Source organism: Anomaloglossus baeobatrachus, chromosome 7 (genome assembly GCF_048569485.1).
Source record: "Anomaloglossus baeobatrachus isolate aAnoBae1 chromosome 7, aAnoBae1.hap1, whole genome shotgun sequence".
Taxonomy (NCBI): domain Eukaryota; kingdom Metazoa; phylum Chordata; class Amphibia; order Anura; family Aromobatidae; genus Anomaloglossus; species Anomaloglossus baeobatrachus.
The window spans coordinates 23,071,467-23,088,323 of NC_134359.1; the positions used below are offsets into that span (position 1 = coordinate 23,071,467).

Genomic DNA, 16,857 nt, shown 5'->3' on the forward strand with positions numbered 1-16,857 from the left:
ATACAGGCGGATTGAGGTCCAGTACAAATATAATGGACGCAATCAAATCATTAGCATCTGCGTCACCTTCGGACCGATCAATGGTACATTAAGTAGCGTCCGAGCCCCCAGTAAAGACATCCTCCTCGTCCAGTGAGTCGGCTCGTGAATCAGAGCTGCGGGACGGGGAAGGACAGGGGACCCTGCGTCTCCAATTTAGGAGGACGGGGTCTGAGACCAGATGAAGAGTCCTCTGAGAGCTTGCTGAGCGAGCCGTAGCAGCCGAAGCGCCCTGAGAAGGGGGCTAATGCATGCTCAGCACCACCGGAGCAGCTGGAGGGACCACTGACGAGCCTCCAGGCTGAGGGACCACTGTGTTTATGTGCTCAGTACAGGCAGTACGAGTCTACATGCAGTGCGTATTAAGAACAGCCTTGCAGCCTTGCTCTGATGTGAGACATGCTGCAGAAGTGGGGGCTCTGTGAGGGAATGCATCTCCAGAATGACCCCAGCAGAGTATATAAACAGAGAATATAAGCAGCTGCACAACTGGAGGTTGTGGCTGCAAGACCGTTTAACATACATTTCCGTGCCTCCAGTCCCCCAGCCCTGGCCCCAACTTGTCACAATGTGGTATCTCTGTGCCTATGCAGACACTGAGAACGCTGAGAAAGAAGGGAATTTTGTTTACTTACCGTAAATTCCTTTTCTTCTAGCTCCAATTGGGAGACCCAGACAATTGGGGTGTATAGGCTATGCCTCCGGAGGCCGCACAAAGTATTACACCAAAAGTGTAAAGCCCCTCCCCTTCTGCGTATACACCCCCCGTGCTCCCACGGGCTCCTCAGTTTTGGTGCAAAAGCAAGAAGGAGGAAAAAAATTATAAACTGGTTTAAAGTAAATTCAATCCGAAGGAATATCGGAGAACTGAAACCATTCAACATGAACAACATGTGTACACAAAAAAACAGGGGCGGGTGCTGGGTCTCCCAATTGGAGCTAGAAGAAAAGGAATTTACGGTAAGTAAACAAAATTCCCTTCTTCTTTGTCGCTCCATTGGGAGACCCAGACAATTGGGACGTCCAAAAGCAGTCCCTGGGTGGGTAAATAATACCTCATAATAGAGCCGTAACGGCTCCGTCCTACAGGTGGGCAACCGCCGCCTGAAGGACTCGCCTACCTAGGCTGGCATCCGCCGAAGCATAGGTATGCATCTGATAGTGTTTCGTGAAAGTGTGCAGGCTCGACCAGGTAGCCGCCTGACACACCTGTTGAGCCGTAGCCTGGTGCCTCAAAGCCCAGGACGCACCCACGGCTCTGGTAGAATGGGCCTTCAGCCCTGAGGGAACCGGAAGCCCAGCAGAACGGTAAGCTTCGAGAATTGGTTCCTTGATCCACCGAGCCAGGGTTGATTTGGAAGCCTGTGACCCTTTACGCTGGCCAGCGACAAGGACAAAGAGTGCATCCGAGCGGCGCAGGGGCGCCGTACGAGAAATGTAGAGTCTGAGTGCTCTCACCAGATCTAACAAGTGCAAATCCTTTTCACATTGGTGAATTGGATGAGGGCAAAAAGAGGGTAAGGAGATATCCTGATTGAGATGAAAAAGGGATACCACCTTAGGTAAAAATTCCGGAACCGGGCGCAGAACCACCTTGTCCTGGTGAAACACCAGGAAAGGGGCTTTGCATGACAATGCTGCTAGCTCAGACACTCTCCGAAGTGAAGTGACTGCTACTAGGAAAACCACTTTCTGCGAAAGGCGTGCGAGAGAAATATCCCTTATTGGCTCGAACGGTGGTTTCTGAAGAACCATCAGCACCCTGTTCAGATCCCAGGGTTCCAACGGACGTTTGTAAGGAGGGACGATGTGACAAACCCCCTGCAGGAACGTGCGTACCTGTGGAAGTCTGGCCAAGCGCTTCTGAAAAAAAAACACAGAGAGCGCAGAGACTTGTCCCTTAAGGGAGCCAAGCGACAAACCCTTTTCCAATCCGGACTGAAGAAAGGACAGAAAAGTGGGCAAGGCAAATGGCCAGGGAGAAAGACCCTGATCAGAGCACCATGACAGGAATATCTTCCACGTCCTGTGGTAGATCTTGGCGGACGTTGGTTTCCTAGCCTGTCTCATAGTGGCAATGACCTCTTGAGATAATCCTGAAGACGCTAAGATCCAGGACTCAATGGCCACACAGTCAGGTTGAGGGCCGCAGAATTCAGATGGAAAAACGGCCCTTGAGACAGCAAGTCTGGTCGGTCTGGTAGTGCCCACGGTTGGCTGACCGTGAGATGCCACCGATCCGGGTACCACGACATCCTCGGCCAGTCTGGAGCGACGAGGATGGCGCGGTGGCAGTCAGTCCTGATCTTGCGTAACACTCTGGGCAACAGTGCCCGCGGAGGAAACACATAAGGGAGTTGAAACTGCGACCAATCCTGAACTAAGGCGTCTGCCGCCAGAGCTCTGTGATCGTGAGAACGTGCCATGAATGCCGTGACCTTGTTGTTGTGCCGGGACGCCATTAGGTCGACGTCCGGCATCCCCCAGCGGCAACAGATCTCCTGAAACACGTCCGGGTAAAGGGACCATTCCCCTGCGTCCATGCCCTGGCGACTGAGAAAATCTGCTTCCCAGTTTTCCACGCCCGGGATGTGAACTGCGGAGATGGTGGAGGCCGTGGCTTCCACCCACATCAAAATCCGCCGGACCTCCTGGAAGGCTTGCCGACTGCGTGTTCCTCATTGGTGGTTGATGTAAGCCACCGCTGTGGAGTTGTCCGACTGAATTCGGATCTGCTTGCCTTCCAGCCACTGCTGGAACGCTTTTAGGGCTAGATACACTGGCCTGATCTCCAGAACATTGATCTGAAGTGAGAACTCTTGCCGAGTCCACGTACCCTGAGCCCTGTGGTGGAGAAAAAACTGCTCCCCACCCTGACAGACTCGCGTCCGTCGTGACCACCGCCCAGGATGGGGGTAGGAAGGATTTCCCCTTCGATAATGAAGTGGGATGAAGCCACCACCGAAGGGAAGCTTTGGTTGCCTGAGAGAGGGAGACGGTCCTGTCGAGGGACGTCGGCTTCCTGTCCCATTTGCGTAGGATGTCCCATTGAAGAGGACGCAGGTGAAACTGCGCGAACGGGACTGCCTCCATTGCTGCCACCATCTTCCCCAGGAAGTGCATGAGGCGCCTCAAGGGGTGTGACTGGCCTTGAAGGAGAGATTGTACCCCTGTCTGTAGTGACCGCTGCTTGATCAGCGGAAGCTTCACTATCGCTGAGAGGGTATGAAAACTCCATGCCAAGATATGCCAGCGATTGGGCCGGTGTCAGATTTGACTTTGGAAAATTGATGATCCACCCGAAACTCTGGAGAGTCTCCAGAGTCGCGGTGAGGCTGTGCTGGCATGCCTCTTGAGAGGGAGCCTTGACCAGCAGATCGTCTAAGTAAGGGATCACCGAGTGACCCTGAGAGTGGAGGACCGCAACTACTGCAGCCATGGCCTTGGTGAAAACCCGTGGGGCTGTCGCCAGGCCGAACAACAGTGCCACGAACTGCCGGTGTTCGTCTCCTATGGCGAAGCGCAGGAAGCGCTGATGCTCTGGAGCAATCGGTACGTGGAGATAAGCATCTTTGATATCGATCAATGCAAGGAATCTCCTTGGGACATTGAGGCGATGACGGAGCGGAGGGATTCCATCCGGAACCGCCTGGTCTTTACGTGTTTGTTGAGCAGTTTTAGGTCCAGGACAGGACGGAAAGACCCGTCCTTCTTTGGAACCACAAACAGGTTGGAGTAAAAACCGTGACCCTGTTGCTGAACAGGAACAGGGACCACCACTCCTTCTGTCTTCAGAGTGCCCAGCGCCTGCAGAAGAGCATCGGCTCGCTCGGGAGGCGGAGATGTTCTGAAAAATCGAGTCGGAGGACGAGAGCCGAACTCTATCCTGTAACCGTGAGACAGAATGTCTCTGACTTAGACCGCCATGGATCGGAGTTCCTCTGATCCTTCTGAGGCCTTTTGTACGAGGAGAATTGGGACCTGCCCGCACCCCGAAAGGACCGAAACCTCGACTGTCCCCTCCTCTGTTGGGGTAGTTTTGGTTTGGCCTGGGGTAAGGATGTTTCCTTTCCCATGGATTGTTTGATGATTTCATCCAGCCTATCACCAAACAAACGGTCGCCAGAAAATGGCAAACCGGTTAAGCAGTTTTTGGAAGCCGAATCTGCCTTCCATTCCCGTAGCCACAAGGCTCTGCGTCTTGCCACCGAATGGTCGGCTGCAACCGCCGTAGGCTCGCAGAGTCCAGGACAGCATTAATAGCGTAGGACGCAAATGCCGACGTTTGAGAAGTTATGGACGCCACTTGCGGCGCAGACGTACGTGTGAGTGCGTCAATTTGCGCTTGACCCGCTGCAATAGCTTGGAGTGCCCATACGGCTGCGAATGCTGGAGCAAAAGACGCGCCGATAGCTTCATAGATGGATTTCAACCAGAGCTCCATCTGTCTGTCAGTGGCATCCTTGAGTGAAGCCCCATCTTCAACAGCAACTATGGATCTAGCCGCCAGTCTGGAGATTGGAGGATCCACCTTGGGACACTGAGTCCCGCCCTTGACCACGTCCGGGGGGAAGGGATAACGTGTATCCTTAAGGCGCTTGGAAAAACGCTTATCTGGACAAACTCGGTGTTTCTGGACTGCCTCTCTGAAGTCGGAGTGATCCAGAAACATACTCGTTGTACGCTTGGGGAACCTGAAACGGAATTTCTCCTGCTGAGAGGCTGACTCCTCCACTGGAGGAGCCGAGGGAGAAATATCCAACATTTGATGTATGGACGCGATAAGATCATTGGCGTCACCATCAGAAGTATCAAGGTTGAGAGCGGCCTCAGGATCCGAATCCTGATCAGCTACCTCCGCTTCATCATACAGAGAGTCCCCCTTCTGAGACCCTGAACAATGTGATGAGGTCGAGGGGATTTCCCAGCGAGCTCGCTTAGGCGGTCTGGTGCTGCGGTCCGTGTCAGAGACCTCCCCCTGGGATCTATGAGACACCCCGGGGGAACATTGTTGTTCCAACTGAGGGGGACCAGGGGGCAATGATTCCACAGTGCCCATGGTCTGAGATACCGGTCTGAACTGCAAAGCTTCTAGAATCTTAGCTATAGTTTCAGAAAGTCTTTCAGTAAAAACTGCAAACTCCGTCCCTGTCACCTGGACAGTGTTAACAGGTGGTTCCCCCTGGGCCCCCCTTAGCAGAGGCTCTGGCTGAGCAAGTGCCACAGGGGCCGAGCATTGCACACAATGAGGGTCAGTGGAACCTGCCGGTAGCGAGGTCGTACATGCGGCGCAGGCAGCATAGTAAGCCTGTGTTTTGGCACCCCTGCCTCTTGTGGGTGCCATGCTGTTGTCTCCCATGAGCAATACAGGAGGGTATATAGCCAAAAACAACCGTGCACCATACAGTGTAAAGTATAGCCTATAAACATATAATCTATAATTACACTTCAGCACAAGTGGGGCCAGCACCTCAGGTGCTGATTACCGCCCGCTTAAAGCGGTTGTGTGGCCACCAGCATCCCCTGCCTGGGTCCCCCAGAGCTTGTCTCCCCTCTGCAGCGTCAGGGGAGCTGACAGGAATGGCTGCCGGCGTCCTGAGGAGAGGAGGGAGCCGTGGACGTGACCTAGAAAGTGCGGGAACTGGTGCCCCACTGTGCACAGTGAGGGGGGTGGAGTATGCAAAGCATGCTCCAGCCCTCAGTGCTGCCGTCCTGTACAGCGTCCCGCCCTTCACCTGACTGGCAGGGCTGGGGGCGGGAAGAAAAAGAGACTAGGCCGCAAAAGCCGGGGACTCGAGTTATCAGCGCGGCCGCTGTATAAGCGCGGTCGGCGCGGAAGTCCCCGGCGCACTAACAGTCCCAGCCGCGCTGCAGTGATAACAATGGCAGCGGCGGTCAGCACGGCAGTCCCCATACACTAACACACTCAGCGACGCTGCAGTGTGTAATGGCACAAACGCAGTCAGCGCCGCGGTCCCCGGTGCACTAGCACACCCAGCAATGCTGGAGTGTTGCTGTGCGCGGTCCCCACGGGGACACAGAGTACCTCAAAGTAGCAGGGCCATGTCCCTGAACGATACTCGGCTCCTATCCAGCAGAGTCCTCAGGAGCTGTGGATGGAGCACGGTCTCATGTGCCTGGAGACCGATAGGATCCCACTTCACCCAGAGCCCTAAGGGGGATGGGGAAGGAAAACAGCATGTGGGCTCCAGCCTCCGTACCCGCAATGGATACCTCAACCTTAACAACACCGCCGACAAGAGTGGGGTGAGAAGGGAGCATGCTGGGGGCCCTAGTATGGGCCCTCTTTTCTTCCATCCGACATAGTCAGCAGCTGCTGCTGACTAAGCTGTGGAGCTATGCGTGCATGTCTGACCTCCTTCGCACAAAGCAAAAAACTGAGGAGCCCGTGGGAGCACGGGGGGTGTATACGCAGAAGGGGAGGGGCTTTACACTTTTGGTGTAATACTTTGTGCGGCCTCCGGAGGCATAGCCTATACACCCCAATTGTCTGGGTCTCCCAATGGAGCGACAAAGAAATGGCGACCGGAGCGAGGAGAGGGGGCGGGGCCTACTCTGAGAGCGGGCAAATGAGGCATACAGGGGAGGGAATCCTTCCTCAGTGAGGGGTTCCGTTCCCTGTGCTGAATAGCCGCTGGGCGGAGCCACACTGTCCCTCTGCATGCTGACATGCAGGGGGAGTGAAACCGAAACTAGGCCTCAGGCGAAGCCGGGGCCTAGATTTAAACATGCGGCCAGCGTGCAGGCACCATCGGCGCGGTTCTCCAGTGAAAACTGGAGAACCGGCCGGAAATGTTACCACAGTCACATAACACACTCCCCCAATAAATAAAGTACAGGGAACCCTGGAAAGACCACTTTCTGTGGTAAAAACGTCTCAATACTTAGCTTTTGAGACGCAGGTGCCAGGTCCCTGGGGGGGGGGGGGGGGGTTAAACGCTCCGTCCGGCAGGATCCTGAAAAAGGGCTGCGGATGGAGACCGGTCTCCTGCAAAGCAGTGAGAACCGAGATGGCTCCCACTTCAAGCCAGAGCCCCAGGGGATGGTGAAGGAGCGCGGCATGTGAAGGCTCCGGCCTTGTAAAGTCAACCTTAACAGCACCGCCGACACAGTGGGGTGAGAAGGGACATGCCGGGAGTCCAGACTGGACCCGCTTTTCTTCCAAATCTTTGAAATCCAAAAAATCAAAAATCAGAGAATGCATGTGTGTGTGTGACCTCCTGAACACAAAGCATTGAAACTGGCTAGGACTGGCTACCAGGGGGTGTATATGCTAGGAGGGAGGAGCTACACATTTGAGTGTAGTACTTTGTGTGTCCTCCGGAGGCAGAAGCTATACACCCAATGTCTGGGTCTCCCCATAAGGAACGATGAAGAAAAAACTGATGTGTGAAAGTAGCCCAACTCATTCTAACTGTCAATAGAACCTTTTGGTCTCATAATATGATTGCAATTATATTTCTGTATGTGATGTAAACATCAGACAAACACAATTAAAAACCAGAGGGCAACAGATCATGTGAAAATAGCATTTTGGTGTCATTCTCAAAACCTTTGGCCATGACTGTACAATTATTGGGAAAGCGAAGTCCTCGGACTGTTTGTCAATAATCTAGCAGTGTAAACAGGCCACTGATCACATGCTGAACGAGGAAAACGCTTGTAAATTGGGCGATTATATATTTTCTTGGCAGCACATGATCTAATGTGAATAGGAGGATGTGCTGTCAAGAACAACAAGTGTAAGTGAATCAATTGCACTAACGATCATTCTGAGCACCTGAAAGTCCTGTGACGGCTATTAGATGAGTGTCGTATGCTTTCTATGTCGCGGATCAGCAGCTGGGTCAGCGCATATTACAGGTGCATTTATATGTAGCAGATCTGTTGCAGATTTTTCTGGATGACAAAAATCCACAATGCCAGCATTGCGAACAAGGCACTAAACAAAACGTGCAGCAGCGCTCGTCCATTCTGCAGATGTTCACCAGGTTTAAAGCAAACACATAATACAATGCAGATTTTGCTACGGACAATGTGCGGTGCATCTGACCCATATAGTTCACGTCGTGCCGATGCAGAGTTTCATCCAATCTGTTCAGCAAGCTCTGGGTGTTGACGCCATGTAAACCTCTCCAGGGTATGTACACACTGCACCTTTTATGCTTTTTTTAGTTTATTTGAAAAGGTCCAAAAAGCGAGTGGCTTCCAAAGGAAGAAGATTGATAGGTTAAAAGATGTGTCCCAAACTTAAAGGAATCTGTCACCAGGTTTTTGCCACCTAATCTGAGAAAAGCATAATGTAGGGACAGAGATTCTGATTCCAGCAATGTGTCACTTATTGGGCTGCTTATTGTAGTTTTGATAAAATCAGTGCTTAAATCAGCAGATTATCATTACAGGACTACTTGGCGTGCTGCAGGTAGTCCAGAATATTCATGAGCTCTGTATAACTGCTAGATCTGCAGCAGAAAAAACATTGATTTTATCAAAATGACAACAAACGGCTCAGTAAGTGACACATCGCTGGAGTCAGGGTCTCTGTATTATCCTGCTCTCAGACGAGAGAGCAAAAACCTGGTGACAGATTCTCTTTAAAGCGGTTAAAAATCACCTAAAGAAGGAAAAAAAAATAAATCTTGAACATCTGCAAAGTGAGCCGTTCTGACATTAGATCCATCTGAAAACCTAATACACAGATTGTGACAAGACCATGCACGTGATAAGATACCTGCACTCTGTAAGACCATATAGTCTGTCCCGTTTCAGCCTCGCACGCAGGCGCCCCCTCCCCTACTACTGCCCTCCCCGCGTGCAGGCGCCCCCATCCCCCAACCGCTGCCCTCCCCGCGCGCAGGCGCCCCCAACCGCTGCCCTCCCCGCGCGCAGGCGCCCCCATCCCCTGCCCTCCCCGCGCGCAGGCGCCCCCATCCCCTGCCCTCCCCTCGCGCCCCCATCCCCAAACCGCTGCCCTCCCCGTGCGCAGGCGCCCCCCCAACCGCTGCCCTCCCCGCGCGCAGGCGCCCCCATCCCCAAACCGCTGCCCTCCCCGCGCGCAGGCGCCCCCAACCGCTGCCCTCCCCGCGCGCAGGCGCCCCCAACCGCTGCCCTCCCCGCACGCAGGCGCCCCCATCCCCTGCCCTCCCCTCGCGCCCCCATCCCCAAACCGCTGCCCTCCCCGCACGCAGGCGCCCCCATCCCCAAACCGCTGCCCTCCCCGCGCGCAGGCGCCCCCATCCCCCAACCGCTGCCCTCCCCGCGCGCAGGCACCCCCATCCGCTGCCCTCCCTGCGCGCAGGTGCCCCCATCCCCTGCCCTCCCCACGCGCAGGCACCCCCATCCCCCAACCGCTGCCCTCCCCACGCGCAGGCGCCCCCATCCCTTGCGATCCTCCTTGATAGCTCTGGGCAGCAGCACGCTGTTATAGGCTTTGGTCATAAACCAACACCACCTCTGCAGCATCGGAGCTCAGGGACACCCAGCTTTAGAACAAGAGTACACTGCTTGCCTAAAAAACACCGCAGAGTGGGTCGGTAACCTAAGCAACAGGCAGTAAGCTGTAGAATAATCCTCCTGATTGCAGAGCTGATTATTATTTATAATAGAGCTGCTGATTTTACGAGCACTTTTCAGCTTCAACCATTTAATAGCATTAGAGGCCGTTACAGCAGCGGCCACTTTGTGGCACTATTACCCCTACAGAGGTGGCCGTTGCCCACAGCAACCAATCCCTAGGGCACAAATGAAGCCCTGTGATTGGTGGCTCTGGACATGGCCCCTGAGTGCACAGACCAGCAGCGCTGCTAATGCGAGGCCGGGCTGTGATGGGGGATGGGCACTCACTCCTCCAAGAAGTCCTGGAACAGTTTCTGGCACTTCTCCGCCACCTCATCCTTCACCGGCTGGGCGGCGGCTGCCGCGGCGTTCACGCTGGGTTCCGCTACGTCCATCGTCCGCTCGGTTCTGACCAGAGACGCCGCTTCCTGCTCGCTGCGAAGACAACGCTGGGATTTCGCGCCAAACTGCGGCACCACGTGACCCGTTTCGCGCCAAGCGCAGCCAATAGCCGCAGAGGGATGGAGTAGATTTTCGCGCCACTGAGGAAGGGGGCGGAGCAGCGCGTAGCTATAACTGTTAACTCGTCCTTCGCTGGAGACAATCGCAGTGAGGTTGGTGGAGAGAGCGACATCTAGCGGTGGAGAACAGTTACGGAAGCTGCAGAGGGTCAGCTGTCATGCAGAACGCGCCCGAGACTGTTGTATTTCAGTCTTCTAGAAAGTTTTTCTTGTTCTTAATTTACACCTTTTGTAAAGTCTACGGTATACGAGGCGCTTGAGTTTTTTTTTAAGTTTTATGCTTCGACTGATTCATCAACCACAACTATATTTTTATATATATATATATATATATATATATATATATATATATATATATATATATTATATATATATATATATAATAAATAAATAAAATGATGCATGCACGACAGCGCCCCCTTCTGGAGTAATTTTTTGCACTGCTGAAATTTCGACTGACCATACGTCTCTATGTTAAAAAGTTGTAAACAGGAGAAAAATAAGGAGCATTTTTTAATTTTCCAAAATATTCATGAACCGCGCATCGCTTTGAAGAATTTGGTGCAAAAAAAGCAGTCAACAAACATCACAAGACAAAAAAAAAGCACCTCTCGCGTCTTACAGTACAAGCAAAGTGGATGGGAATAATAGAAATCTCCACGCACTGCGCTGCTTTTTTACACCGCATACTGCACTTTCTGTGCAGAATTTTGCCGTAGCTTTAGGGCTCATGCGCACGTTGCGTAATTGCATGCGTCCTGCGTCCCCTGCACAATCTATGAAGATTATGCATAATACTTGCGCACGTTGCTTTTATGAACGCAGCAATTTGGATGCTAAAATTTTGACCCAAATCCGTGCGTTCATAAAAGCAGCATGTCAATTATTTGTGCGTTCTGGATGCAGCTCCCGCTCTGTCTATGGTGGGGGCAGCAGCCATAGAGCATGAAATCAGCTTTTTTTTTTTTAACAAAAGTACTGCACTCATTATGCAGTCTTTCTGCAGTGATTTGAAGCGCACATGAGCTGTCGAATCACTGCAGAAGAATCAGCAGTTACGTGCGCATGAGCCCTAACAGTTACCCAAAGCAAAGAGTTCAGCGTCCCAATACACACAAATATACAAAAATATACCGATATAGCTACATGGATGATAGACTAGAGAGATCTTCTGGAGATATACAGTGTGTCCACCCATATCCTGTCCACCGCCATTAACTTGAGAACGGCGGCAGCTATAGGCATAGAAGTGGTGTCTAGGTATAGTAAAGTAGCCATGCGCTACGCTATGGAACCACCTATAGCGCCACCTGGTGGAAAACAACGGAGTTAGCATTTTTATTTTGAAAATGGAATGAGATAGAGAAAAAAAAGTGAATTACAAGGTTGTAGGGCATCATCAATTCAATACGAATCCACACCTTGCATACAGAAATGCTGTGATATGAAACCCATGACCCCCCCCCCCCCAAAACAATGAATGCTGGTCACGCATATAGCGCTCATATAACTTTGATGCTCAAAGTGTCCCCCGTCAGCTGCAATGCACATCTGGCCTCTGCACAGCATACTGTATCTTGCTGCACGTTGTGCAATATGGTAGGTGACACGTTTGCACAAGCATCTGTGATACGTCGTTGTAGGTCCTGCAATGTTGGTGGAGGGGTCGCATACACCTGCTGTTTGATGTGACCTCACAGAGGGAAGTCCAATGGGGTCAGGTCAGGTGAGCGTGGAGGCCACTCCACACAGCCACCATACCCAATGACTTGCAGGAATGTCTCCATGAGGTATCGCTTCACGTCCGCAGTCTTGTGAGTTTTACACGTTCTAATCATAGCATTTCTGTATGCAAGGTGTGGATTCGTATTGAATTGATGACGCTCTACAACTTTGTAATTCACTTTTTTTCTCTATCTCGTTCCGTTTTTGAGATAAAAATGCTAACTCCGTTGTTTTCCACCAGGTGGCGCTATAGGTGGTTTCATTGCGTAGCGCATGGTTACTTTACTATACCTAGACACCACTTCTATGCCTATAGCTGCCACCATTCTCAAGTTAATGGCAGTGGACACACTGTATAATGTCACAGCCCCTACATATTGTACCCTAACACCCTTTAGTGCCTTTCTTGTGGCATTAAAAAGTGGTTTAGGGCCGTTTCAGATCAGCGTTTTCCTGCCGCACTCCAAGATCCGGCACAGGGGCAGTACAGTACAATACAGTTCACAGACCGTGCGGCAAGCCCCGTAACATGCTGTCACATGCTCTGGTCACATGACCGCATGTGCCCGGAGCTTGCCAGTGAACTGTATTGTACTGTACTGCCATTGTGCCGGATCTTGGAGTGCAGCAGGAAAACACTGATCTGAAATCAGCCTTAACCTAATAAATCAATGATTAAAAATAACTCTGTGGTGCCCCCCTATTTTTTTGATAATCAGCAAAGGTAAAGCAGACAGCTTGGGGCTGATATTATCAGGCTGGGGAGGCCCATGATTATTTGGCCCCTTCTCAGCCCAAGATCCCCTTCACACATCCGTGTCTCCAGTATGTGTGACGTCCGTTTTCACACGGACATACGTAGACCCATAAAAATCAATGGGTCTGCGCACATGTGCGTGTTTTCACAAGGACCATGTGGCCGTGTAGAGCATACGTATGTCCGAGTGTTTCACCAGCGCTGCTGTCTCTGCCGCTCCTGTCACTTGCTTCCGCTCATTATGCTCATCGCATATTCACTGCACCGAGGACCAGAAGCAGCAGCGGGGAGTCATCAGGGCCGGAGACCACAGAGCGGAAAACATCTGCAGCACGGACAGCAGTGAGCGGGACAGGTGAACACAAAGTTCCTGCTCTCCGTGTGTTATCACAGATAGCACATGGAGAGCATTTGTGTGCCAAAATCCTGGCACACGGACGGCCATATGCACATTTTACACATCCGTGCAAAACGTGCATGTATTTAACGGACATGTGCAACAGGCCTAAAAAATAGCAGCCCGCAGCCGCCCCAGAAGTGGCGCATCACATTAGATGCTCAAATTCTAGTGTTTTGCCTGGCTCTTCCTGATTGCCCTGGTGCAGTGGCAATCAGGGTATTGGTACTTGAGGTTGATGTCCAATGTGAATTGACAGCTGGCTTCAAAAGATCTGGTGTTAGTAATGGGGAGGCGTCTATCAGATACCCCCATTACTAACCCAGTAAGTTAAAAAAAAAAATAAATCCATGCAGGTCCAATGTAGTCCAGGGATTCTGACAAAGTTTAGGGAATCTGAAATATTCCAGAAATAGAAACCTGAAAGACACTTTTTTTTTCTATTGCATTTATTATTGTAGTTCTGCATTTTTATTTTCTCTTTACGGCATTACCTTATGGGTTAAAACATTTTTTTTTTATTTTGACAGATCAGATGTGTATTACTTGTTTATTTTTTGACTGGAAAATGGGGATAATAAATTTTTTTAACTTAAATTTGACTTTCATTTTTAGCCCCAACATGGGCTTGAACCTGCGGTCATTTGTACTGTATACAGTTTTTAAAAAGTTTCTTACTCTGGACATTATCAAGAATGTTCCATTTACTCACAGCAAGCAAAGGTCTTGAAAATTATAAGGGATCAGACTCTTCCTACCTCAGAACTGCTCGTTTCTCCAGTATTAGGTCAGATAGCCAGAGTGGACAGCAGTGTGAGCAGCCTCTTCTCATCTCAGCTCCCCTGGTATCTCCAGTATTAGATCAGGCAGACAGGGAGACAGCAGTGTGAGAAGGCTGTTCTTACCTCAACACACCCCTGGTATCTCCAGTATTAGATCAGATAGACATGGTGGAAAGCAGTGTGAGCAGCCTCATCTTACCACAGCACTCTTTTTTCTCCGGTATTAGTTTAGAAAGACAGGGTGGACAGCAGAGTGAGTAGCCTTTTCTTACTCCGTGTTATGCACCACTCAATGATCCATGCTTTGCTCTTCTCACCCCGGTTTGCTCAACTCTCTTGTTCTTCACGTCGGGCTTTGCAGATGTCCCAGTATGATCCCATGTGATCATCTGTATGGACCAGTATAAGGCCTACCAAGAAACATACATGTGCCTCAGTATTAAGACTTTCGTATTCCTGAGTTCTGTCTGCGGCCTTCAGTATCTCTGCAACCTGCCTGCAGTCTCCAAGATGTCTCCTGGTTGCCTGCAGCTTCCAGTCTCTCACTCTTCTCTCTGCATGCAGCATTCAGTATCTCTGCAACCTCTCCACGGTTTCCAAGAAGTCTACTGACTGTCTGCTGTGACGACATGAACTATGTCAGTGCCTAGCATGGGTTAAGTTTCTTAAAATTCAGCCAGACATGAGGATCGTTTGTTTATAAACAGGGGATAAGCCCCTCATTGCTTCTGCAAAACTCTTAGGAGTCTAGTGTTAAAGTTCCTGTTGACTCGTAATTGCCTTGGCCAATGAAGGTCAGATACCCAGACAAATCAATTATGCGAACCTCCCATTGTATATGGCTTGAAATCTAGCCAAGAGCCCAGTCTTATCCACCAATCGTGAAGACCCCAATGGTCTGAATGGAGAGCTCAGGGGTATAAGTAGGACTGTCCATTGCCCAGATAGACTCTTGCTACATGCTACCAATCTAGGATCTGCGGATCCGATTGGCAAGCCATAACTGAACCTGGATTATAACGCTACATGGACTTCAGTATTGAGTGCAAGGATTCGGCTGAGATATCAAGGACTACCTAAGGAAGGAATCCAGCTTGGGATAATCCAGTCACCTGACTATAGGCTTTGCGGTCCTCAGACAGCTTCCTAAATCTGGCGTTACTCCATTCTTGGTGGGTGCCCGCCGAAAGCGGGGTGCTGCTGGAATGGAGTAAGGAGCCCTGGAAGCTCTGAGGCACAGACATTCTAAATCCCTGGTGAGCCAGCGGAAGGGTGAGACTCTGTTGCCTGTTACATTTGTGTTTTGCTGGTTATGTGTTATGTGCCGTTAATTGTTTGGGGATCCAATAAAGTCTAATTATTGTGATTCCCTCACCCTGTGTTGTCTGAGTAGTGTTACGCCCACGGTTAAGGAGGCCGGCGTTCAGTTGGGATGAGCCCTGAGCCACGCTGTCTTTCTAAAGGTGTCCGCGTCAGCGGACGAGAGCACCTACTGACCCCCGTTGTCTCCACAGAAGAGCATCCACTGACCCCGGTGTCTCCACAGAAGAGCATCCACTGACCCCCGTGTCTCCACAGAACAGCATCCACTGACCCCCGTGTCTCCACAGAAGAGCACCCACTGACCCCCGTGTCTCCACAGAAGAGCAATCACTGACCCCCGTGTCTCCACAGAAGAGCATCCACTGACCCCCGTGTCTCCACAGAAGAGCAACCGCTGACCCCGTGTCTCCACAGAAGAGCAATCACTGACCCCGTGTCGCCACAGAAGAGCACCCACTGACCCCCATGTCTCCACAGAAGAGCACCCACTGACCCCCGTGTCTCCACAGAAGAGCACCCACTGACCCCTGTGTCTCCACAGAAGAGCACCCCCTGACCCCCGTGTCTCCACAGAAGAGCATCCACTGACCCCCGTGTCTCCACAGAAGAGCACCCACTGACCCCCGTGTCTCCACAGAAGAGCACCCCCTGACCCCCGTGTCTCCACAGAAGAGCACTCACTGACCCCCGTGTCTCCACAGAAGAGCACCCCCTGACCCCCGTGTCTCCACAGGAGAGCACCCACTGACCCCCGTGTCTCCACAGAAGAGCACCCACTGACCCCCGTGTCTCCACAGAAGAGCACCCCCTGACCCCCGTGTCTCCACAGAAGAGCATCCACTGACCCCCATGTCTCCACAGCAGAGCACCCACTGACCCCCGTGTCTCCACAGAAGAGCATCCACTGACCCCCGTGTCTCCACATCTGTGGCTTCCAGTTCCTCAGTCTTCTCTCCACCTGCTGTCTCCTAGCTCTGATGTATCCACTACTTGCTGCCCCAATGCCATTTGCACTTTGGGCTTGGAGATCTACTTCACCAAGTGAGCCTAAGAACTCAGCACCCAAGTATCTTCCGTATTAGATCAAATGGACAGCAGTGTGAGCAGCCTCTTCTTATCTCGGCACACCTGGTATCTCCAGTATTAGATCAGACAGACAGGGTGGACAGCAGTGTGAGCAGCCTCTTATCTCGGCACACCTGGTATCACCAGTATTAGATCAGACAGACAGGGTGAAGCTTCAAAAATGTATATATTCTTTGTATTATACATATATAATGTGGTATAAAATTGATTATGTCCTCAGTTTGGATTCATTACTTCATTTTTCCGTGTATTTGTTTTAACGCCATATTGTTATAAAGATTATTTTTACATTATATTGAACAGTCCCTCTTTCTCTTATTGGTTTTCTTCTTGGTCTTGGGAGTTGAATATATTGTGGCCTCTTTTTCTCTTTTGATCTTCTTACCCCAGCAGCCCTGGTAACTCCAGTACTGTATTAGGTCAGATAAATAGGGTGGACAGGACAGCAGTGTGAGCAGCCTCTTCTTACCTCAGCGCCCCTGGTATCTCCAGTATTAGATCAGTTACACAGGGTGGACAGCAGTGTTAACAGTATATTCTTTCAACAATACTCCTAATATCTCCAGTATAAGATCAGTTAGAGAGGATGGACAACAGTGTGCACAGTCTCTTCTTACCTCAGCACACCTGCTATCTCCAATATTCAATCAG

The 16,857-nt window shown here is 51.2% G+C and overlaps 1 protein-coding gene across 1 annotated transcript in view; it reads right to left on the reverse strand.

The window, feature by feature from the left end:
* MCM6 (minichromosome maintenance complex component 6) overlaps positions 1 to 10,096 on the reverse strand; it is a 48,091-nt gene extending 37,995 nt beyond the window's left edge. The window contains exon 1 of the mRNA XM_075317156.1: positions 9,904 to 10,096. Coding sequence (XP_075173271.1) covers positions 9,904 to 10,010 — 107 coding nt within the window. The 5' untranslated portion in view covers positions 10,011 to 10,096. The remainder of the gene's footprint in view (positions 1 to 9,903) is intronic.
* Positions 10,097 to 16,857: the final 6,761 nt, after the last annotated feature.